The following is a 25,276-nucleotide window of genomic DNA, read 5'->3' as shown; positions in this document are numbered from 1 at the left end:
TGTATCATTTTTGCTAAGGTATTTCTCAGTGTGGCTGTTAAAGGGTTAAAAAGTATCTACAAATAATAATTCGACAGCTTAAATAGTAGGCTAGCTAAATGCCTGTAAGAGTTAACTTCAAGTAGGACATGAATGATGAGTAGGACCAGTGCTCTGTCCAGTAGACACACTGGACAGCTCTGGATTTTTGACGTTGCTGTTGATGGACACAGGGGACACGGAGCAGGGACAGCATGGGAGGAATTTGGCCTCATGTAATTTTAAAATTACGACTATGGCCCTGTTTTACCGACCATGAAATGATTCCAATTTTAAATCACAAGCGGTAAGATAATTTGAAGGTAGTTATTTTTGGACTTATTAATCCTGTAGTTGCAGGCATGCAAAGACAAACTTCACAAGACTACACTGGCTTTGAGTAAGGGACTGTTTGTCATTTTGGCCTGTGAGAGGGGAGGGGTGGTGCAAAATGGGGGAGATGCTTCAAAAAAAGGTATTTAAACCAATTATTTCACTGCTGAAAAGATCATCTTTTAAGAAAACAGGGCCGTCTCTGCAGTAGAAAGACACAAATACTTTTGAAATTGGTGCTACATGCTCAGAGAAAACTACAAGCATACAGATTGTTTTCATACAAAGCTGGTTGGAAATAGGCAAAGTATCCCTTTAAGCTCTGCGGAAGGAATTGTATTTTTTGATTTGACTTGAGGGACATTAAACTTTAAATAGTGATGTTTTGTATTTAGGCTATTTTAAATACCCCCAGAAACCCAATCCTGGGTTTGAAACATGTTTTCTTTAAAAAATAATTAAATACATTTAAAAAATCACACAATTTATCACAGCCAGAAACTGTCTTTATTTTGTCTTTAAAATCACAAAAATTGTTAAAGAAAATAGGCAGAGTTAAAAAAAATTTAAAAAAAAGCCAAGGTTAGCCAAAGCCTGCCATAGTATGTTTTCTTTAAAAATCAGCAGTAAAATAAATACCAAATACAGCCATTTAAATGTGTATGCCCCTCCCCTAAGCCAAAATTTTAAAAAAATAGTTAAGTTATGTGTAAAAAGGCTATTATATAGTAATGAAAAAGAACCAGTAATGTGTATTAATGCTTGTTCGTGTGTGTACGGTCTTTAAAATTGCCTCAAAGTCATGTATTAGTAAAAATGTGTACGAACCCTGCTGATAAATAAAGTACAGTCCCTAAGACATGCTCATACATCCTGATGTATTACGTCCTCATCCCATGAGGGTGTCTGGGTGAAAGGACGCCGCCTTGTGGTGAGATCATCTTCTCCATGTTAAATGCAGGAGCTGGATGTGACTCTGGTAGTTTCTCTTCAGGGGAGGACATCCCTGCAGCAGGTTAGTGCCACAGATTATACACGCCACTGCGTGCTCCCTCTGACCCGCTCTGCCGCCTGCAACACGGACACCGGGAGGCTCCTCCGCCGCTGAGGTGAGCCTGCTCCCCGTCCCCTCCTCCTCCTCCTCCTCCTCCTCCTCCGGTCCTCCTCGGAGCGGAATGCGCTGATCTCCGCTCAGTCTGTGGAAGGATGATGTCTGTCGTCTCCACTGTGGAGAGCGCTCCCAGAGGTACAGGCACCCCGGCGCCGAGCCTTTACCAGCGGATCAGGAGGGTCTTAACCAGGTAAGATGACGGCGAGCAGCCTTGTGCATTCACTCCACGCTCAGTCACAGCGGCAGCTCATCACTGCGGACACCTTTTGTTTCATACACAACCTGTAACATCAGATCCAGTCTGCTGCTGCCGCCGCTGCTGCTGCTGCAGGAAGCATGTTGTGCAACAGATGTCAACATAACACCCGTGCAGCATCTGCCCTTTGCATGAACATCACATTGTGTGTGTGTGTGTGTGTGTGTGAGAGAGAGAGAGAGAGAGAGTGTGTGTGTGTGTGTGTTGAAGCGTTTGACTTGGGGGCATTCCTGCACCCCGTGGTACTGGAGCACAGCCTGGACACGGTGTGCTGGTTCGGTGCCTGCTGGCTGCCATGCTGAGGTCTGTCAGCCTGTACTGAGGTGCTGCTGCACAATGGCTGCTGTCCTGCTCCTGTCTCATGCATTTCTATCTACATGCTTCACTCTCCTCACTGTTAACTTGCAAACTCCCTCTGTGTTCGTCACGGACACACACACACACACACACACACACACACACACACACACACACACACACACACACAGACACTTTGTCCCAACCCTTTCCTGCCATCTGCTTGTACTTCTATCCCTGGCCTCTGTTGTGAGTGTGGAACCTGGCTGCAAATTTAAGACCAGCATATCAGGTCTATGTCACAGTGTGTGTGTGTGTGTGTGTGTGTGTGTGCACACTGTGATGCTCATATTGCAGCCACAGACACAGAGCAATGTTATTGTAATATGTCTTTATTAAAAGTAGGCAGACTGAAGAAAGCAGGCTCCAAACAAGCAAAGGAGGCCACACGTCAGGAAAGTGACCAGAATGCAAACACAAAACCTGCACCACAAAGACTACAAATGATAGATACTGCCACCATATTGGGCTGACCTCTCGGACACAAATAAAATATCAAATAATTTTTGATATATTGTTTGAAACCATTATTTCGGATTATAATCTGTTAAATTGTAGAGTTTTAAACAAACAAGGTTTTATTAATTTTAATAGATTTACTTGAATATTTATTATGCTAAATTGAGGGAAAAATCCTGATTTTTTTCTCAGAATGCATTACAGGAATTAATTTTTCAGTCAAAAATCAGTTAAAAAAATATTAATATGAAATTATATTAATAAAATATAAAATACTATTTTGGTACCAAACAATGAACTGTGCCTCATAATAGACATAATGTACTTTCAGATAAAAGTGAATTATTTTAGTTTTTCATGATAATGTCCCTAAAATTGTCGTGTTTAAAGTGTTTTAAATATTAAGGTTTCTGCCAAAATGTGTGTGTTCAGGAAGTATTGAGCATATGACTGCATCAATGAGACATGGATTATACTGCCTGAGTTGTGTGAGAGTTTGTAAACAGATGTTTTGAAATAGTTTTGCTGTTGTTAAATGTGGACCCCATTTACTGTAATCCATCAAGAATTTTCTCAGTTTTTGGATTCTTCGTTCACTGTGGAGGCACGCCAGAAAAACAATGTCAAAAAACAATCCCAAATTCAACATAACACGGGTTGAGTAATTGATAGACAAATAATCTTTTTGTGGGTAAAGCGTTCCTTTAATGTTGTGTTCACAACATGTTTCCACTGCCCCCAAGTGGCCACGTTACAGGTTTAAGTATCATTTCATGGTTACTTGACAGACAGAAATATATGTGACCGCTGAAGTAACACTGGGGCTAATACTCCCACTATCGTAATGCCTTATGATCATGATGTCCTCAATGTAATGCTGACCTTTCGTCCATGACTCCTGTCCCCTGCAGGGACCTGTTGGTGACCCTGGCCCTGGGTCAGGTCCTGTCCCTGTTGATCTGTGCCATCAGTCTGACCAGCAAGTACCTGGCTGATGACTTCCACGCTAACACGCCGGTGTTCCAGAGCTTTCTCAACTACATCCTTCTGTTTCTGGTCTACACCACCACACTGGCAGTCAGGCAAGGTACAGAGCTTGTGTGTGTGTGTGTGTGTGTGTGTGTGTGTGTGTGTGTGTGTGTGTGTGTGTGTGTGTGTGTAATGTAAATGGAATAAGTTTGCTGTACTCTCTACAAACAGATTTCTGCATACAGATGGAGAATTTGTAGGCAATTGGACAAGATTTTGTTATCAGAAGTGTTTTGACTTTCATTTGTAGTCCAAGTAGCTTTGACTAATCACATTTTAGCTGCGGGTACACAGTCTGTGTGAAGAGCATAAGACAAAGTGAAACACATTGCACAGTTATTCACTGGATGTCTTGAAATATTGGCCGTGGCCTCTAAAGGCTTATCGTCATCAGACCGATACCCGATAGGTTACGAGATTGTGTATACTGAAAGAATAGGCAACACCACAACATGTGGTTTTGATCTAAAAAACCTGTGCTACTATCACCAATATCAATACTGATTTTTATTAAAAGCTGATTTATGAGGCAAATTCACCATTAATAAGGAACAGGGTGGATTTATCAGTCTTTTCTTTAAAATGTGGTTTAAAAAGAGTTGTTTAATAGATCCTTCTTGGTTGCCAAAGGCTTTCTTTATTTCATTTATTTTTAAATTGCACTTAACAAACTGTAATGTGAATTCCATGAGTAAAATGGTCAATGTGTGTGTATGCACATGTACACAATGACAGCAGAAAGTATAAGCGTGCAGTAAGAGGAATGTTCATGTGCCACCAGCTGAAACACTAATGTTGTATACACCATCCTGTTTTTCATGTGCTTTATGCATGTACCCAAAATAACTGGTACACTGGTACAATGAGAGTTACAATTACAGGTCAGAATATGATATTTTAATGACCAGTTCAACCAAGTTCTGCACAGTTTAGTTTGTATTTTTAGCTGCTTCAATTACACACATAGAATATCCAGTCTGGTTCAAACTGAGTAATGCAAAGCAGAAAACAAGAACACATTACATATCACTCTAGCTCTCATTTGTACAATATTCATTATAAAGCCACTTGGAGGATGTCACCTGGTCTTCTGCTATGCAGCATTTTCTTTTCACAACTTTTAAGTTGCAAAATCACATAGCAGCAATTAAAGCATGTAACCCTTTTAAACCCGAGCAAATCAGCTCGATTTCTGTCAAAAATGACGGAAGAAGGAAATCAGCAACATCAGAGAAAATGACCTGAAAAATAAGCACAAAATCAGTAAAAAAAGGAAAAAAAAAAAAAGAAAAAGGACAGTTACCCCAAAACTAGCAGAAATAAAGGTAAGGAAACATACAAAACAAAAATAAGGAAATTATCTGAAAAAGGGCTTACCACTACTACTACTCATAATAATAATTCTGTAACATAATTATAAATAATTATGAAAATTATAATTATTGTATTATGAATATTTTTCCATAGTTTAAAAAAAATTCTAAATCTGCTGATTCCTTGCAATGTGTGGGACATGTCTTGTCAGGTCACTGAATCGTGAGGCCTTCAAAGACAATATTTCATTGTACTGCGCATTACAGAAAACTAGGGAGTATGTATGTGACGAGTGCAAAAGGTTGCACCGTGGGAACGATATTCATGACATTAGTAACACTGATGCACATGTGTGTGTTTTGTAAGATTATACTCATGTATGTAAACTGCATAATACAGAATATAACTTATCATTACAATGCAGATCAGATCCATAGACTGTATATAAAGATGGACAACACGTGTCCACTTTCCCCTACTGCACAAAAGTGAAGCCAAAATATTGCAGTTACAGCCACCACCATCCTAAAATAATAACACACATAGTACAAAAAAGCTAAAAATATTACTATTTATCTTCAGCCTGACAATCAGGAAACAGGCAGCACAAACACGCTTGTGGGGGATTCGTTACAGTCTTCCTCTGTAATGGACTGGGTCCTCTTCACGAAAGCGCTGCGGTGATTCACGGTCTTTGTTTTATTGTTGATGTGGCAGCTGTGGATGAGATGACTGCAGATGCAGTTGATTCGAGGCCCAGATTTGGAAGCGGTGAAAGACTTTACATGCTGTAAAGACAAACTGCAATCAGCCGTATTGTGTGGCCATTCTGTTGTGTCGATGTCGAATATATTTACTACACTGATTGGCTTTAGTATCTTCATTATGTGCCCTGTTTTTCTTTCTCTGTCTTCCCAGGGGAAGGGAACCTGCTCGCCATTCTGAAGCAGCGCTGGTGGAAATACATGATTCTGGGTTTGATCGACATCGAGGCCAACTACCTGGTGCTTAAAGCTTACCAGTACACTACGCTCTCCAGTGTGCAGGTGGGTTTGTGTGCGGTTAGTACGACTAAGCCTGTCGCGGAAAGTCTTCTGTGGTACTCGAGAAGCTTTATCAAGTCTGACAAACCTGATGATGTCTGCCTTACAAACTTTTGGGGGTGGAGTTTGAATGACATGAGTACTGCATCACTAGTATTATTGTGTATAATTGTCTTTTGTGGGTCTCTTGACCCTGATGAGGCAGACTACTAAATGACTAAAATGAACCTTTATCTGGCTCATGTTACCACACATTAGATGTATTTTTTTTCCCCAGCATCTAATACATTTCCTGTAAGCAATGTGATTAATCCTTATTGCAAATTCAATGTTTGACATTCAGGCTGTATGTAGGCAGTGAGGCACTTATCTGTTAGAAATGAAGGAATCGGCTTACATTCCTGGATCAAAATAACAAGAAATCAATGGCACTGAAAATAGCCAGGACCTTAGAGTTGATCTGGCAGCATCCCTGCAGGACAGACGGGCACAGAGCCCCTGGAGTGGCTTTTAACATGACTGTCTGGCTCAGAAACACAGGAAGATGATACTGCTGCACACCGACACGCACGCAACAACACAACAATGCACACAAGCAACAACACAAACACACACACACACTTTTGTGTGTCTATTACTGTACCCATTACATTATCACAAAATACTGGAGTCATTATGCACACAGTGGCTCACTCACTCAGATGAGTGACTTTTAAAAGCCCACTGAGCAACTTCTAAACACCATCACCCACTAGAATTTCACATTTCTTAAAATAAAACGCCAAATGAACTCACTCTTCACTGTTCAAGACAGTCCAAATGATGATGTCAGATCTTCATCACCTCTCACTGTGCGCAGCGCTCTCCTTGCTGCACATATGAGGCTTAAAGTGTCTTTTAGCAGACTTGTTCCACCCTCTGAGACTTTTTTTAATACCTGCTTAACAGGAGTCAACACAAGCCACAGTTTAGTGACGTTTCTCCCAAAGCAGCCAGATGGCTCTTTAGCTGCTGGCAGATATGAGATTCACATGTTTGTGGACACTTTTCTTCCAGGCTGGATGTTTGGGCCCGACCACAAAGACGCTGCCTAAAACCCTTAATCTACACACTTAAAAAAACAGATAAATCTCTATGATCAGGATCCAGTTTGGCTTTAAATCTCCTTCTGTGCAGTACTCAAGTAAAGAGCCATTTTCTCAAATTAATTTTGGACAATTACTTCCTGAGGAAAGCTGGACGCCGAAACACGTCGAAGGAGTAGTACTTTTTAATCATGTTTTACCTTTAGAACCTGCCTGTGCACTAAAGGCATTTTAACTCATTTTCTAAAGATGAGTGCCTTACTTCATATCTGTTTTTTTTCTAGATTTGTTCATGCCCTTCACCAAAGAGCATCGTCCTTTTTTGTACTATCACTAGTTTTAAGGCACTCTCCTGTTTTATGGCTTGTTAAATTTTGGACAATGTTTGGAGAATCAGGTCCAGACACTGTTCAGCATTTCTCTTTAACACATGTAGGACACAACAGGACACCGATGTGTCAGACGCGTTCTCACTTACTGGAAATACTCTGTTTAGTTTTAGCGAATGGCGGCAGTTCATAATTTGGTGATTTAACAGCGGAATCTCTCGCCGTACCTCAAATTTTTCCGACGAGTTCCCAAAAGTTCCTAAGTTTGCCATTGTCGTGTAACTGACCCTTCCTCCCTTGGATAATTGTTTTTTTACAGTTTTATGGTGACCTTGAAACGTCCTAGAAACGTCAGTGCACCATCTCAATGACCTGCTCTATTCACACATGGGCTCAATTGGACATTACACCGACTTTGTGTGAGTGAGCTGGCAGGGTTAAGTCCATTTAATGTCCGATCTTACTGATTCGGACATTTGCGTTCTCACATTCAGCTCCTCTGGGTAATGTCATTTCAGGTGTGCGGTGCAAGTGTGAAATGGGCTTTTGTTGGGGATGCTACGGCTGAGGGTCCGTGGTTCGAATAGGAGTCGTGGTGATTTTCTGAGGAGGAAAAGAAGGAAACGTCTGACTGAAGAACTCATATTGTCTGTATGTGTTTGTCTTTGTCCGTCCCCTCAGCTGTTGGACTGTTTTGTCATCCCCGTGGTCCTGCTGCTGTCCTGGTTCTTTCTTTTGGTGAGGTACAAGGCGGTGCATTTTGTCGGGGCGGGGCTGTGTCTGCTGGGCGTCGGCTGCATGGTGGGAGCGGACATCCTGCTCGGTCGACAGCAGGGCCTCGGTGAGTACGTTGGACACGTGTTCAGGCTCAGGGTGCAGGTACGTACGTATGTTAAACTTGCAGTAAATCTCTCGCTCATTTGCTCAAAGCAGTCGTCCCTCTTCGTTCTCTCACATCTGTCAGGAGAGCAGAAGCTGTTTGGGGATCTTTTGGTTCTGGGAGGAGCAACATTATACGGGATCTCCAACGTCTGCGAGGAGTTCATCGTGAAGAACCTGAGCCGCGTGGAGTTCCTCGGCATGATGGGACTCTTCGGATCCTTTTTCAGCGGCATCCAGCTGTGAGTTTGTTTGATTGGAGGTGACATACCTCACGTGAGGCTGGGCAGTCAAACACCTTTCACCGCAATTTAAAGCTGTGGCCTGGAGCGAATTGGTGCGATTTCTCTCAGAAACATAGAGAAAAAGGCAAAGAGCCCTTTGGTAAAAATGTTCCACAAATTGCAAGAAATTAGTAGATTTAAAATTTTAAAAAATAAATAAATAAAAAACAAACAAACATATTTTTCATTATCGCAATTACATATTTAAAATTATGTTACAGAATTATTGTAATCTTTAAGAACTTTTTTTCCAAGTCTTGTTTGCCTTGATTGCTTGTTTATTGTTTCTTTTTTTATATAACATTTTTGTTTGCTGTGTTTTGGTCCATTATTTATCAGGTAATTTTCTTTTCTTTTTACTACTTTTCGGGTCATTTTCTTATACTTTTTACTAATTCCTTGCCTATTACTTCAATCAGAAAGTTACCGGAACATTTTCTGAACGTGTCTTGCATTCTTCAGACGGATTTCACAGAGAAACAATCTGTACAAATAAGGGAGAAGCTTTGAACCAACACTTTTCTAGAACTATAGAAATATGTTGAATGCAAATGGCTGTGTTCTGCTCAGTGGGACAACTATCCCAGGTGATGCCGTGTGGTTCTTATTGTGTGTTTGCAGAGAATGTGGAACAGGAGTCTTTTAATCTGTGTTTGTACTCTGTTTCAGGGCCATCATGGAACATAAGGAGCTGCTGAAGGTGCCCTGGGACTGGCAAATAGGTGAGAACACACACACACACACACACACACACACACACACACACACACACACACACACACACACACACACAGAAACAACTTGGATTCACACACACTAGTAATATTACAACCCAGTCACCAAAAGACAATGTACGTTTCTGAAAACCATGAGTATGTTACATGTGCATGTTTCTTATCTGTCGTGTTAACTTGTTTCTACAGTGTTTTTTTTTAGCAAATCATAGCTGTTTCCAGCAACTTTTTAGCTTTTAAATGTGTGTTTTTCAGCAGCTCGTCTGTAATTCCAGCAGGTGTTTAGGCACCAAATGTAGGTATTTTAAGTCACCTGTTACTTTTTTCAATGGCTTTTTAGCCCACAAATATCTTTTTTGTTTTAGTGACCCTTATCTCTTTTTCAGGTGGCTTTTTTGGCACCAAATGTGGGTGTTTTTAGGGACCTGTGACTGTTTTTCTGGCAGCTTTTTGAGCTCCAAATGTGGATGTTTTTTTAGCAACTCATGTTTTTTTTTACAGCAGCTTTTTAGCGCCCCCAATCTGGGTGTTCATTAGTGACTTATCTCTTTTTACAACATCTTTTTAGGCATCAAATGCGGCTGTTATTACAGCATCTTTTTAGCCCCCAAACAAGTTTTTAGCGATCCATGTCTCTTTTCATACAGCTTTTTAAGCACCAAATGTGGGTGTTTTTTAAGGAACGAGTGTCTCATTTCTCTGCTTTTTAGCCCCCCAAACATGGGAGGGATTTAGCGACCCATGTCTTTTCTAGCAGCTTTAAAGCACCAAATATGGGTGTTGTTTAAAACCCAAGGCTGTTTTTCTAGCAGCTTTTTGACCTCTAAACATGAGTGTTTTTTAGTAACTCATGTCTCTTTTTACTGCAGCTTTTTAGGCATCAATCGTGGGTGTTTTTAGGGACATGTGGCTGTTTTTTTTCTAGCAGTGTTTCGACACCCAAACATTAGTGTTTTTTTTAACCTCATGTCTGTTTTTACAGTTGCTTTTTAGCCCCTAAACATGGCTGTTTTAATCTGTGTCTCGTTTTCTAGTGGCTTTTTAGCCCCTAAATGTAAGTATTTATCAGCAACCCATGGATGTAGTTTTAGAGACTTTTTTATCCCCAAACATGAGTGTTTTTAGTGACTCTTCTTTCTCTTTCTAGTGGGGATAGTGCCATAAAAAGCAATTATTCTTTACCTGAGACACTGCTGTGTTTCCTGAAGGGATAGTGGGATGAAAAGTGGACATTATAAACCAAAACTTAATCTTTCGCTAACCATAACTAGGTGGTTTTTGTGCCTAAAACTAACCACGTTAACCACAGCATTGTTGTAGTGTAAAATTTCAGTGTATTTTATAAAATAGTGTACAAATGTAATCTATCCTTGCTTTGCAGAAACATACAATACCACCAGTTGCCTCCTGCAAAAAGCTGTGTCCAAAACAGAAAAAGAGTATTAATAATACGTTCTGTCTTGAGTTCACTCACTTCCTAAACAAATGCAAAAGCTAGCTAGATCCACATCTTTACGACATGAGGCTTTGGTGCTCATGGGAAATGCATTCTGAGAAACACAGCCACTTTTGTTCACAGGAACCAGCAAAATCAACACAAAGTAAAAGGTCCTCACAGTTGCTTTCACAGTTAATTTAGATGTTTTAAAAAGCAGTGTTACTTTAATGTAAAAGCATTTGCTCGTGTGTGTGTCTGCAGGTCTTTTGTACATCGGTTTCAGTGCCTTCATGTTTGGCCTGTACAGCTTCATGCCTGTGGTGATGAAGAGAACGAGCGCCACCTCAGTCAATCTCTCCCTGCTCACTGCTGACCTGTACAGCTTCTTCTGTGGCCTCTTCCTCTTTCACTACAAGGTAGTATCACACTGCATGGAAGTATGCATCCAGGGATACGCAGGTCAAGAGATAGCCAGACATGTAGGGTTGCATTGTGGGTAATGTAGGCGGTTTGGACAAGGAAGATCAATCAATTAATCAATCAATCAATCAGTCAGACTATTTATATAGCTCTTTTCATACAAACAAACAAACTGTAAAACAAAGTAAGTGCTTCACATAGTAAAAGCAGAGCAAATTGCAAGTAAATAATAGATTTGGACTTTTTTAATATAGGGAATAATCTAATTATTATAATTTAATGTTTGAAATATTTTACAGAATTATTTTAATTATCTTTAAGCAGTTTTTTAGGTTGTTTCCTTGTTTGTTAGGTAGTGGTTGCTGTTTTAACTTTTTTTTCTTTATTTTTTTCTCTAATTCTTAGTTAATTTCCACTACTTTTGTTTTTTTTCTTGTTTGTTTTTGTTTTTTGTTTTCTCCTTATTACCCTTTTCTTCCTATATGTTTGAAAGAAATCAAGCTCAGTGGTGCTAGTTGAGCTAGCAGCAGATGCGTGCTTCCCCCTGTGCGGTGATTTGGTTGCCAGGTTTAATTTGGTAGAAAGAAAATAGTTCTTGCGTGAAACTGCTAACAACAAGGTTTGTGGATTCTCTTGAGTAACTGGATCAAAATCTGTGGAAAGAGACATCCAAATGACATGTTGAGTTTTTAAAAATAATTATTTTGGCACCACAACCCGAGTGCCATCCAGTTCCATTATATTGGAGAGAAATCAGACATCTCTACAGCCGATATCTCCAACACAGCAACTCACACCAAAACAATCTAGACTGATAAACAGCGCTAAAGGTAATAAAAAAAAATGTATTTTTGATTTTTGGTTGAACTGTCCCTTTAAGTCTGTCTGTCTGTCTCTGTGTTGCAGTTCTCGGGCCTTTATCTGTTGTCGTTCTTCATCATCATCTTGGGCTTGGTCCTTTACTCCACCTCATCTACCTATGTGGCCCAGGACCCGCGAGTCTATAAGCAGTTCAGAAACGCGGGCGGTCAGCCGATCACCGACCAGCCTCCGCTCAGCGCCGGAGTCCTGGAGCCCTCCGTCACCTACACCAGTCTGGGCCCCGAGGCGACAGACGAGCTTCCTGTACGCGTAGCCTAAGCTCTGGGAGGGAGATTGATCTGTCAGCCTGGCGCATCAGTGAGTCGGCTGCAGCCTCCAGGTTCTGCCCATAGTTGTATACAGAGCGGCAGGGCAGCAGGACGGCTGGGCCATCACCCAGGTATGTCCAGGTTTTCATTTTATGGCCTGTGTTGGGGAATGGAGTCTCCACCCGCCCAGTGACCAAGTTCAATTCATGTATCCAAAATTTGTACCTGAAAAACCTGAAAGAATGTCATTTAAGCAAATAGCAAAGTGAAACTGTCGATTTCACTGTGATCAAAGACTGCGAGTAGACAATAGTGACTGAAAACGATCATTCATGTAAATAGATGGTATTGTAATTTTACTGTATTTAATCTCCTGCTTTCTTTTTTTTATATCTGTCAAGAAGGTTTGTGCTTAATACCTGTGTATATGCTAACATCTGATTTCATATCTTATTATCTGATCGGAATCTACCGCGTTTCTAAATCCACCCGCTCACATGATGGATGCCTTATAGGCTGGAACAAATATATACACTTGTAACATATCTAAATTTGACTGCTTTCACACCAAAACAACAGGGTGAAAAGGCTTTAAAACAACATTTAGGCATTTAGTTTTAGAAATAGAATGGACGATAAATAGCTGAAAAAATCTGAAATCTGAAAAATCTGAGTAATAATAATTTGTGATTTTTGGGGGGGTGTTCAGGTGGTGGGGTGGGAGCTATCATTTGATGGATTTGGATTAATGTCCTCAGTTTTTCTGGAATGCTGGCTACGGCCCTGTATTACTTCTTGAGGAAAAAAAAAGGCTTTACAGGAGGATTTTCAGACACTTGATTTTTCTTGGACCAGAAGAAGATAATCTATGCTGTAATCTCATCATGTTAGATTAATCCCTGTATTCTTCTCCTTATTAAATCACCCATATCTTCAGATTTTTCATAATGTAGGAGCTGTAGGTTTACATCTTGCCCAACAACAAAGACACCATATAACTCATATAACTAATGAAGTGTCTCACTATTGGTTCAAAGTGAGTTTATATATATATATATATATATATATATATATATATATATATTTCATTTTTTCACTGTTACTCAAAATATAAATGATTTCTGATGTATCTCCTGAAAATAGTATGTGGGAAACCTCCGTAGATGAATATTCTGTGAACATAATCAATAAGTTGCAGTAAAAGCATTAAAAGCTGTTTGTTTCATTAGAATTTAAATGAGAACATTTTTCATTGACATTCAGAACCACCGCCCTTTCCAATGGATGGGTGTTTTTTAAAAAGATCCTGAATCAAAGCTGTAAATCTTTTTTTTGACATGTATTAGCATTCCAGGAGCTGATGTTTATTTCAAAGGCTTTTTAAAGACAAAATTATGTATTTTAACCCTTTAACGCCTGTACCATCATCAGTTTTGTTGTGCTGCATCTAGACGCTTTTCACCTGGGAAAATTGGTTTGATTTCTTTCAAAACAGAAAAACATATTGGGCAACTTGGCAAGAAGTGCAAGAATATTATATATTTAAATTTATGTTACAGAAAAAAAGGAAGACAATAATATTTTTTGGCGCTTTTATGTTTTTTTTTAATGTTTTTTTATTACATTTTTCTTTTCCCCCCTATTTTCCAGTACTTTTCTTGTTACATAATATTAAATTCTTGCTAATTTTTGGGCCATTTCTTATTAAGTTGCTTGCCGTCCTGTGAAGTTTTTTTAAAGGAAGGAAGCTAATTTGGTCAGGTTTCAAAGGGTTGACTGTATCACCAAAAGACTGAAACGTGCCTTGCGCTGCCTCCTTTCCCCACGGTTGGCAACACTTGTCAAAAGAGGGGGCGTGGCTCCGCTGCAGTCCACTTTAGATGATGCGGAACACTGTGATTGGCTCGCAGACATCACCATCAAATAAATCTCTGCATTTGGTGGAGCTGATTTACAGTACTGATAGGGCTAGACGTCCTAGAAAAGTTCTGTCCATTGGAATGGACGCGTGATCTGAATGGATTAAATAACACTGAGGAAATCATTATGAACGCCTCCTCCCACTTCATCACTTACATTAGACCCTCCCCACTTGTTAAACACCAAAGTCTTTCAAAAATTCCCACCTCCTGTTTGGTCTCAAATCACATGCTGAAATGACCCTGATGACATCACTATGATGTCATTTTCTCAGACTTTAAGCTCCTCCAGGGCCGCAGAGGATGAACAACAATAGAGAAGAACAGAGCTAACCAATCCTGATGAATGTCCTTTGTTATCAGGCATCTATGACTGTTGATCCAATTATTGTTCTGCACTCAGGAGAGTTGCCTGACAATAGAAACACAACAAACTGTTGTTTTGTTGGTTTAAATATGATGAAATGCAGTCAGGAAGATAAAGAATGGAGGTTTGATATGTTGCTGTCTGTCAAATACTTTGTATTCAATCCTAATACTGACCAAAAACTGCTGTTTTCCAACCGAAGAAGAAAGAGAGGTAGTTATTTTCTTATAGTTTTGCCATTTCACTGTGGACGGCCAGTCCGAGAACACACTGATGAAAGAGATGGGAGACACAAGACTGTTGTTTAATGAGAGGAACAGTGCGCTCCACACCTAAAAGCATTATTCGGTTTGACGTATTGTTTGTTCTTTCTATTTTAGTCCTGCTTCTGTTGATACGTTGTGTTGGAAGCAATATATTTTCCTGTGGATATACAGGAGCGACATCACAGGGTTACTGACTGGACTGAAGATATAGCTGTACAGTTAGTTTTTGTCCGGGTCTTTGTTCACTTTATGACTGTATATAATCTCCTGTCTGGATTATTTACAAAGGACTTTCATTATTCTCTTCTTTTAACTGGCTTTTGTATCCTGTTTGATGTAGTGCATTGGAGTTGCTGTCAACAATGTGCTTACAATGATGTTACTTATAGTAAAATAAAGCATCTTTGTCAGAACACCCAGAAGCACAAAGTCTGTGACCACAGTGTCAGATTTTAGAACGTACTCAGTTCAGTTGATGTGTTGGAAATGAGCACTTGAATTTGCAAATGTTGAATAAATACAAAATACAGCCATTTAAAACGTTATGCCCTTCTTCTAAACCAAGATTTTTTTTTTAAAAAAAGTCCCTCCCCAGTGCTTCTTTTGACGTGCCTCTCTATTTTTCGCCTCCCCCTCCCAATTAAAAAAAGAAACAGTCCCCAAATATATATTTAATTTTGTGTATGTGCATAAAGACTGAGGGGGTAGTGCTGCAGTCGTCCTGTAGAGGGCAGTAAAACGCGTATGCGCACCCACACTGCCGAACATTGTGTGAGAAGAAGAAGAAGCGGGGCAGCGCATCATCCATCTTCTGGGAAAGCAAAGCAGCTCCAGCCATCTAACGACCGACCAGAAAACAGCAAACATCAGCCATCATGGGAGCCGTGCTGGGACTGTGCTCCATGGCGAGCTGGGTGAGTGACACGCATGTTTTGTGGCTGACACTAAAAGCAGTGGATGTTTTATTATCGCTGTGTCATTATTCGACTTGGAGCCTGTAATGACTGCGCAATAATACAAACGGCAGGAGGCCGTCAGGGTGATTAACTGTGACGCAGGCGGACATAAATAAACACAATAAAGCTAATTAGAGATCACTAACTGCTCATTTATGACACTGATATAAAGGTTTTAATTAGTAATGTGGACGAGTTACTGTCTCCTGTAGTCTCGGAAGCTAATTGTAGGGCTACATTACGTCTGCCTTTGTTTGGAAACTAAGCTAACCTAAAAAAAAAAACAACAACCCATAAACAAGCCTAGCCTCGACGCTTCCGCTCGGCTAAACGTCCTGTTTTTGCTAACTGTGATAAGTATTAATGTTACGTTACAGCATTTTTGACGTCTTTTGGTGGTTTTTTTGTGTGTGAAGATTGTAAACACGCGGCTGTGGAAGATGTCAACAAAGCAGCCGGGGTGTAACGTTAGCTGTTAGCTGTTGCGACACCGCAGCGTGTAAACAGGTCAGGTATCAGCTGCAGTCAGCAGCACGGTGGGCTCATTGCGACATGTGGAGGCAAACAGCTACACATTTAGCCGAAGAGAGGGGCACATACACGGGCTCTGACTGCAGGAAGGAGGCGGTTTACTTTCCTTAATGATGCCTAATGTTAGAGCTATCTGTCTGTCCGACTGTCTGGCTGCCTGCCAGCCCACCTGTCTCTCTGCCTATCAGTCTATCCGTCTATCTATTTATCTATCTATCCATCTATCTGTCGGTCTGTCATTTATGATTAACTGTTCTGGTTTACGTGCAGATCCCGTGCCTGTGCGGCAGCGCCCCCTGCCTGCTGTGTCGATGCTGCCCCAGTGGAAATAACTCCACGGTGACTCGCCTCATCTACGCCTTCTTCCTGCTGCTGGGAGTGGGCATCGCCTGCATCATGCTGATGCCCGGCATGGAGGGGCAGCTCAAGAAGGTACGCAGAGTTTCTCACTATTAAACACATTATGCTATTAGATCAAAAATCATCAGCGCTTGAAACCTACCCCCCCTTTTTTTTTTTACTGCAAAATGTGGTGGTTAGAAGACTTTTATTGTGAAGGAGCGTTTGTAGTGAGGTGGTAGCAGCAAATGGTGCAGTCAGTACATATTCTTTTTTATGACACATAATAATAATAATAATAATTTATTTGAGATATCGCCATTGACAGAATAGATACATTAAAACTATAAAACAAACAAACAAGAAAATAATAACATATGCAGTCTGTTGAAATAAAGGCATTCCCATAATAAAAACAACAAAAAAATGAGTACTCAAAACACTTCATACAACACTGTGCCCTTGTTTAGAGTTTCTCTACAGCCAGATTTGTCCTGAGGCGTGCAACGTGTCTTCACCTTCATCACCTTGTTGACGAGGCGACTTATACTTATTAAATGGAAGCTTTTTCACTCTCTACTCACAATAGATTGTTGAAAGACAATTTACTGTCCTTTAGACCAGAGAAACCTATATTTCCCCTGAAAGGCTCCCTTCATTCTCTTGAAAAACATTGGAGACCTCTCCTAAACTGATATTAATTGAACAAAAATCATGAGAAAATATAGGACCAGGATTTCTAAAATTAAAAAACGTGTTCAGTTGAATGAATCTGTGTTCGTGTAACTTTGTTGAAGAAGCCAGAACCTTACATGATAGAAAATATGAACATTTCAGTGTATGTACAAAATTTGCAATACTGTGTCACACACACACATAAATGGTGCACATCTGTCTTAACGGTTCACCATAACGAAGGTTAACATGGTTTATTTTAGAGCTCCTTTGGCATAACTTCAAAAGCCATTCATCCACATCCTCTCTGTTGTGCTCAAGTTCCTGATATAGGGCTCAGCTTTTCCTGCGTGTACATTTTCTCTTTTGTCTGAGGTTCTTTGACTTGAAGGGGAACTATGTCCACTTTCAAAACTCAAATGTTATGTCTATGGTTCGAAGATGGCCCTTAAATATTAGTAAAAATGAACAACTCTCCCAAATCCAAAAACTAGAATGATAAAACAGTCCGTGATGTGAGAATGGCTGTTCTAGTCGATGTTTTATTTGATAGTAGGGGTGGCACTGATGAGTGAGGTGATGCTTATACATTTGAAATTTGTACATCGGTATTTTTTTTTAAAAAAGTTAATAATGTTTCTTAAAGCAATCCAAACTCAGCTTTAAGACAGACTCTCACTTTGAGTTTTAACAAGACAAAGAGTTGAGCTCATTTCCTTGGTCCTTCTGTTTGATCTTGAAGGCCTTGAGAAGACTTCCCAAAAGAGATCATTAAATTTGGAAAGGAGAGCGCAGCAGCTCTGTTAGTGGGCGGAGGACACCCTGTGCTGCATGCCAGCTTTCTGATCTGAAAGTCTGTGATTCTGCTTCACAGCTTCTGCTCTGTTTTCTGCCGTAGATTCCAGGTTTCTGCGAAGGAGGGACGGGTTCGTCTATTCCCGGCGTGGAGGGCCACGTGAACTGCGATGTGCTGGTGGGCTACAAGGCTGTGTACCGCGTTTGCTTCGGCATGGCCATGTTCTTCCTGCTCTTCTCTCTGCTCATGATCAAAGTCAAGAGCAGCCAGGACCCCCGAGCTGCGCTGCACAACGGGTGAGTCAGCACCCGTCCGTCCCAACACCACCTCGTCTGTCTGCTAGGACATAAACTTTACTGGATTTATCACCTGTGATATAGCCCATTTGATCAATCCATTATCAAAAGTGTTAGCAATTCATTTTTGCGATGATCGACTGTCATTCCTAATCCATGCTAGAATTAAATCCTGCAGTTTTTGCCAGCGACTGATATCAGAATTTTACTCGCAGGTTTTGGTTCTTTAAGTTTGCTGCAGCTGTGGCCATCACTATCGGATCGTTCTTCATCGCAGAGGGTCCTTTCACTGTTGGTAAGTATTCTTGTCCATTCATTTTTCTCCTCTTAAATAAAAGACATAAAGACAATGGACACCAGGTCTCACAGGGTTTAACCGTCGTACAGTATGGCATCATAGCTGATTTATAATGCCCCTCATGAACATTTTAAAGAAAACAACATATGGTATGTTCATATTGTTGGCATGCTGTTCAAAACCATGCATCACCGAAAATTGAACAAAGGGAGTTTTATGTCATTTCATTTGAAATGAAATCAGCTCAATCAATAAAATCAGATGCTTAATTGAGGGGTTTTAATGGCTTTTATCATGAGAACAGCGTTAAGGCCCTGACACACCAGGTGTCGCTAACGGCGCGATATTTCCGCTTTAAACAGTCAGTTTCAAAGGGGCTATAGACTCACACAGGACTCAGACTGTTGTCTGTTGTGTGGAATATTCTGTCCTTAATCCACTTACCCAAGTGTCTTATTATTTTTGAGACTGTGTCTCTCTTTTTACTGCGTCACCTCATTCTCTGGCGTTACATTTGTGATTTTTTTTCCTTTGCAAATTTCCCACTTTAATCTCAGAGAATATGCGAGAGTGGCTAGTACTGACCCTCTTTGCCCTAACTCTAACTGCCTCCGACCTTGAAGTGTGGACGTGTTGATGCGACAAGTATTAGCCGATCACAGCGTGCAGCGGGATCCTTAATAACACTGTTGTGTGTAAATAGCCCAGTAGCTACAGTGCGACTATTTTCAACCGGGTGCAAATAGCCACTCGTTTCGTAATCCTGTCCTGGCAGCCCAGAGTAAGCTTTCGCTGGCCAACTTAGTTGCCACAGAACAGGTATAGATCAATTTGTCGTCATGTTGTTTTTTTAATCAGTGTAAAGTGGTAAGAAGGCAATGAAATGTTTTAGATTCTGGCTGTATAAGAACCTGCAGATACTGTGCCGGCGTAGTAACGTACTCTCGCTCCGTGTGTCTCACAGTGTGGTTCTATGTCGGCATGGCCGGAGCCTTCTGCTTCATCCTCATCCAGCTGGTGTTACTCATTGACTTTGCCCACTCCTGGAATGAGTCCTGGGTGGAGAAGATGGAGGAGGGAAACTCCCGCTGCTGGTATGCAGGTATGGTGACAGTCTTATTATGAAGCTAACATGTGCATAAAGAACTTTATCAATTACAACCTTAAAAAAGCGTTATTTGCAGTTGTTTTGGCTGCTCTATATGACTGATGGATATAAACTACTCATTAATAGTTTGTGGTGACATCTTTCATGGAGACAAGAAAGGTCTTAAAGTATGACATCATGCAAAAATGAGTCTGTTTGGTCAGCATTTATCTAAGAAGTTTATTTATTGTTGTCAGGAAGAGAACACCTCCAAGACTTTCCATTTAAACTAATAAGAATATATTCATGCAAAAACGTAAAAGATTGGATCATAATATCTCTTACAGGCGTTTGCTACCTTTGAATTCTCAATGAAAAGTCTGTCTATAAACCTGTTGTGTCATTTTGCCAGGCATATATGTGATGAATTTGTGTTTTGCGTTCACAGCTCTGTTGTCGGTCACCACGGTGAACTACTTGTTGTCTCTGGTGTCTCTGGTCATGTTCTACATCTACTACACCCACTCTGACGGCTGCACTGAAAACAAGGTCTTCATCAGCATTAACATGCTCCTCTGTGTGGCGGCCTCTGTCCTGTCCATCCTGCCTCAGATCCAGGTTCGCATCAGTTCTCTTTTACGTCACAAGCTATCAGTTCTCTCACCACGTTTCTCAGTTTTCAATTTCAGTTTTATTTATAACGCCCATTAGCACAAAACACAGTTTTCCTCAGAGGGCTTTACAGCATACGACATCCCTCTGCCCTTAAACACTCACATCGTCTAAGGAAAAACTCCCCAAAACAACCCTGTAACAGGGGAAAACAATGGTAGAAACCTCAGGAAGAGCGACTGAGAAAAGATCCCTCTTTCAGGAATGACAGATGTGAAATAGATGTCGTAAATAGCAATTAAATTACAGTGCTAATGCTTTATAAGAGGATTTCCATTTTATGCATATGGACTGTGCTTAAATGGTCAACTTTGATATTTTTTAACATAGACCCTTTTAACATAGGAAATGTTAATTATGACTATGTGATCAATGGGAATGACAATTTTTGAAATTTGTCCAGCATTGAGCAGCAGAGCTGCAGTCATGTGCATCATCAAATAACATCAAGTAAAAGTGCTTGTTTTTGCCACTGACAGTCTAGATTATTGTTTTCAGCGTCTGGCAACATTATGGGAAGGATCTCTACAGAGAGAGGCGCATTTTTGTTGAAGAGCAAAATCTTCTCTTTCTACCAGACTCAAAATTGCTATCGCCAAACCCAACAGACTCCATTTAAATAAACTAATTCTAGCGTGTATAGAAGCGGCATATTTTCACATCAAACCGGGTAAATTAAGGGTGTATTTTAAACAAATGAGAGTTGGAGATTAAGGGAACAGTGGAAAGACAAACCAAGGTGTTATTTTGTTTCAGTCGACTTTGAATAAGGTGTGTTTAATGATGATGAAATTTGTTTGTTTAACTGGAGTCTGGTGGGTTTTATGACAGAGATGTTGGGGCTGCTTCTGGTTAAATAAAAAGGATTTTAACTCAAACAAAAGGCCCATCTCTATAGGAACCCTTTCCATAATGTTGCCAGACAGTTAAAATAACAATCTAAGCTAGTCAGGGGCATTTAAGTGGACGTAAATTGATTGTGCCAGTTGCTCTGAGTAGTTACATTGCAGCCTGTTTCACTGTTTTCATGTGCAGCCCCCTTACTCAGTATTTGACCACTTTAAAACATTTTTGTCCCCATCAGTCAGACAAAAAAAACACATGGGAAATAGGGTGCAGGCTGAAAATTGTAGAAATGAACCTTTAACTCAAATCCAAGACACTTAAATCTTTTGGACTGCTGTAAAAGATGTTGTGCAGCATTGCAGTGGCAAGCATGACCGAAATCAGACACATCTGTTCATAACAGCATGTCGAATAGATCACTTAGAGGTGTGAGGGAAAACCATGGGTGATAAAGAAGCTTTAGAGAAAAACTGTTATTATATCAAATGTGCTGATATACAGACTGCCGTCAGCAGTTAGGGACCATTTCCTCCGTAATGCTGGGACACATCCGAGCTGAGTGCTTTTGGTCGTTAGAGTTGGTCACTGATCGATTTTCCTGCTAATGTCCGCGGTTCTGTTTGTGAAGGAGTCCCAGCCCAGGTCTGGCCTGCTGCAGTCCTCCCTGGTTACCCTGTACACCATGTACCTGACCTGGTCTGCCATGACCAATGAGCCCGGTAGGACAGCATCTTTATTATTTATAGAGCAATATTTGAACTGCCTGCTCTGCCTTTAATCTACTAGAGACTGTAAATAAATGTTGTTGTGGACACAGCTCATGCAGCCTACAGTAATCTGTCAATCCTTAAACATGAAAATGTTTTCTTGTGTCTAACAGACAGGAAATGTAACCCGAGCCTTCTGGGTATTATCGGGCTGAACAGCACCAGCCCTGCAGGCCAGGACCATGTGGTTCAGTGGTGGGATGCCCAGGGCATTGTGGGATTGATCCTTTTCCTTATGTGTGTCCTCTACTCCAGGTGAGGAAGACCTTTTGATTATCATTCAGCTTGTGAAGAAACTCACACATTAGTTTTATTTCCTGCAGGTTGTCTTTTTCTCTGCGCAGACGTTTGAACGCACTGTGTTCTCTCCTCTGTTCGTCTGCAGTATTCGTAACTCATCCAACGCCCAGGTGAACAAGCTGACTCTGACCAGTGACGAGTCGGCTCTGATCGAAGACGGGCCTCAGACTGACGGCTTCGAGGAGGGCGGAGTCAACAGGGCTGTGGACAATGAGAGGGACGGCGTCACCTACTCCTACTCTTTCTTCCACTTCATGCTGTTCCTGGCGTCGCTCTACATCATGATGACGCTCACCAACTGGTACAGGTAAGCCTCACAGTCCTGCCACACTGTGACCCAGTGCAACCGTGTGGATAATTGAGTTTGTTTAATATTTTTGGACAACAGTTCTATGGTGCAGAGGAAGAAGATATATTCACCTTTAAAAAAGCACTTTTACTGAACACTCATAAATATGTATAAAAGTTAGCAGACGAATAGATTTGCTGCCATCCTGGGGTTTGAAACAATACTTAAACCCTCAGCTTCTCACTCTGTTTCAATGATTTCCTGAAGGAAACATTGTTTTTTTCCGCATGCTTCCACAGTAAACAAAGAATCCAAAAATGAAGAAATGTTTTGATGAATCTTAAGTTATAGGGATCTGCGTTTCACAATAACAAAACAAAATGTCAAAACATTTGTGTACGATCTCTCACACAACTTGTGCAGCGTTATCCAAGTCTCATTTATGCAGCCCTATGCTCAGTACTTCCCTAACACATGCATTTTCACTATTTAAAACTGAGCTGAAAAAAAGTGTATACGCTCTCCTCAAGCCAAACTCCATTGACAAAAACAGTAAATTTACCTCACTGAACACGGAATCAGCTAGACCAGCAGCTCCCATCTTCATAAAGGTAAAATTACTGTTTTTGTCAATGGAGTCTGGCTTTAATTTTCAGCTCAGTTTGAAATAGTAACGATTTAGGGAAAATGCATGTGTCCTGGCATCCGACTGGATAAGTTAGACTTATATTATACTGAATGGATTGTGTGAAAGTTTGTAAACAAATGTTTTGACATAATTTTTTTGTTTTTCAAAATTTAATTCATGGAGATTTTTCTCGGTTTTCATTTTTGCGATGATCGACTGTCATTCCTAATCCATGCTAGAATTAAATCCTGTGAGACACGCACGTTTTCTTCATGAATTCAACGTATAACACGGGTTGAGTAATTGATATACAAAAGATCATTTCATGGGTGAAGTATTCCCTTAAACGAGGCACTTTTTCGTCAGAACACAATAGATTTCATTGTGATACAAAAGTATAAAAGTTGAGTTCAGAGTAATGGCTTCACACGAACTGACAGTATTGAACAAAATCTCATTCAGTTTAACGCTGTGCTTTACTACAACTTTAGTTGTTTTCTCTCTGTTTTTTGAAAACACTTCTGGAATATTTAACATTTTTTGGAACTCAGACTGATGGCAGCAGAGTATAATTATCTCTGTTCTCCCTTCAGCCCTGACGCCAACTATGAGGCCATGACCAGCAAGTGGCCGTCGGTGTGGGTGAAGATCTCCTCCAGCTGGATCTGCATCGCCCTCTACGTGTGGACGCTGGTGGCTCCGCTGGTCCTGGTCAACAGAGACTTTGACTGAAACATACACGCACTGTCCCGCCGCTCATACAAGCATCCATCCACGCTCTGCTTCACCTGTGTTTTGTTTCAGCAAAGTCAGTAAAACAGTAGGTAGCTAACCCCGCGTCAGTTACCGCCGGAGGGGCCGGGGCTGCGCTCAGAGCGGCTGTTTGAGGACCGTGCAGTTTGGCGGCTGTCTGTGCAGTCTGTTGAAGCTGCAGGGATGATGGATAGAAAGTGCTGTTTAAACCTCCCAGCTTTGACTGCAGCCCAGCCTCCTCTGGTGTTAGCGTCATTGTGAATCCTCAACAGCCTGTTGCCGTGGTTTCCCCCATTGTAAATATATCCTGTGTACTCCCAGTGGATGGTTTTCTTTCTGTAAAGACAGAGCTGCATGCTTTTCCTTTAAAACTTGATGTGACATTAACAGTAGCTGTATCCGAAGCTTTTATGAGGATGTTGACTGCTTTGATCGGTAACACTTGAACTCTGACTGCAGTATTACATACGGAAACGCTGTTATGCCTAGATTGTGCTGTCGTCAGATGGATTCTGTTGTGAATGAGCAGGACTCCAGCTGTGAGAGACGAGAGCTGTTAGTAGTTCACCACCATCGCCAGGCATGAGCAGTGCTGTGTAGCGTTGTGTGTGTGGTATTCTAGTCACCTGCTATCATGTGTTTAAGTTCTACCAGCTTGCACATACACAACAAAGGCATTCCCATTTTTGTTGCTTCTGATTTGGATTTTGACTTTAAATGTAAAATTGATTGTTTGAAGCCTTCTAGGTGATAAGTTATTTGGTAGTGTTTAACATTAGCATGTAGTTTTCTCACACATTGTGTGTGTACATTTGTATAATTGTCTCACCTGTGCTTTTATCCTTAATGAGGTTTTTCTCTTGACATGTAAAAGTATATTGTAACTCGTTTAATAAAAGCGAGGAAAAAGAAGCAGTGGGTATTTTTTTTCTGGCATTTGTGTAATAACAACATGGAAATAGGAAACATTTCTAAAGCAAGAAGTAATTCTAATGAAAAATCTTTGAATTGCGTCATTGATTATGCTGAATACTATTCTGGTCCTTGGGGTGGGGGTTGCTGCAACACCCTGAGCATGTCTCCTACTTGCAGCTGAGTGGGTTTGGAAAAACCTTTAGGATTTCTCCCATTCAATTTTCGACACATTATAAAATGACATTTTTTTTTACAAGCTATACTTTGACTTATCTTTTTTTTTATCTTTTGACATGCTTTACCATTGAGTTTTATCTGAAATGCTATAATATTAATTTTTTCAACATTCTCATATGA

The 25,276-nt window shown here is 40.6% G+C and overlaps 2 protein-coding genes across 2 annotated transcripts; both read left to right on the top strand.

Annotated features, from left to right (window-relative positions):
- Positions 1–12,861, top strand: slc35f1 (solute carrier family 35 member F1). Its single transcript, XM_042503841.2, has 8 exons — positions 1–1,652; positions 3,446–3,621; positions 5,796–5,923; positions 8,016–8,175; positions 8,299–8,455; positions 9,167–9,219; positions 10,931–11,085; positions 11,996–12,861. Exons 1-8 carry the CDS (start codon positions 1,558–1,560, stop codon positions 12,227–12,229), a joined length of 1,158 nt encoding a protein of 385 aa, XP_042359775.1. The 5' UTR covers positions 1–1,557; the 3' UTR covers positions 12,230–12,861.
- A 2,662-nt stretch (positions 12,862–15,523) lies between these two features.
- serinc1 (serine incorporator 1) lies at positions 15,524–24,916 on the top strand. The gene is made up of 10 exons (XM_042503840.2): positions 15,524–15,685; positions 16,529–16,690; positions 18,171–18,364; positions 18,580–18,659; positions 19,627–19,764; positions 20,198–20,367; positions 21,896–21,986; positions 22,148–22,289; positions 22,420–22,641; positions 23,845–24,916. Exons 1-10 carry the CDS (start codon positions 15,647–15,649, stop codon positions 23,981–23,983), a joined length of 1,377 nt encoding a protein of 458 aa, XP_042359774.1. The 5' UTR covers positions 15,524–15,646; the 3' UTR covers positions 23,984–24,916.
- The last annotated feature ends 360 nt before the right edge of the window (positions 24,917–25,276 follow it).

The sequence above is a fragment of the Plectropomus leopardus genome, chromosome 16 (genome assembly GCF_026936395.1).
Source record: "Plectropomus leopardus strain MGB_pleo_1.0 chromosome 16, ASM2693639v1, whole genome shotgun sequence".
Taxonomy (NCBI): Eukaryota; Metazoa; Chordata; class Actinopteri; order Perciformes; family Serranidae; genus Plectropomus; species Plectropomus leopardus.
The sequence above is the reverse complement of the archived record's forward strand: the minus strand, read 5'-3'. Positions and strand labels throughout refer to the sequence as shown.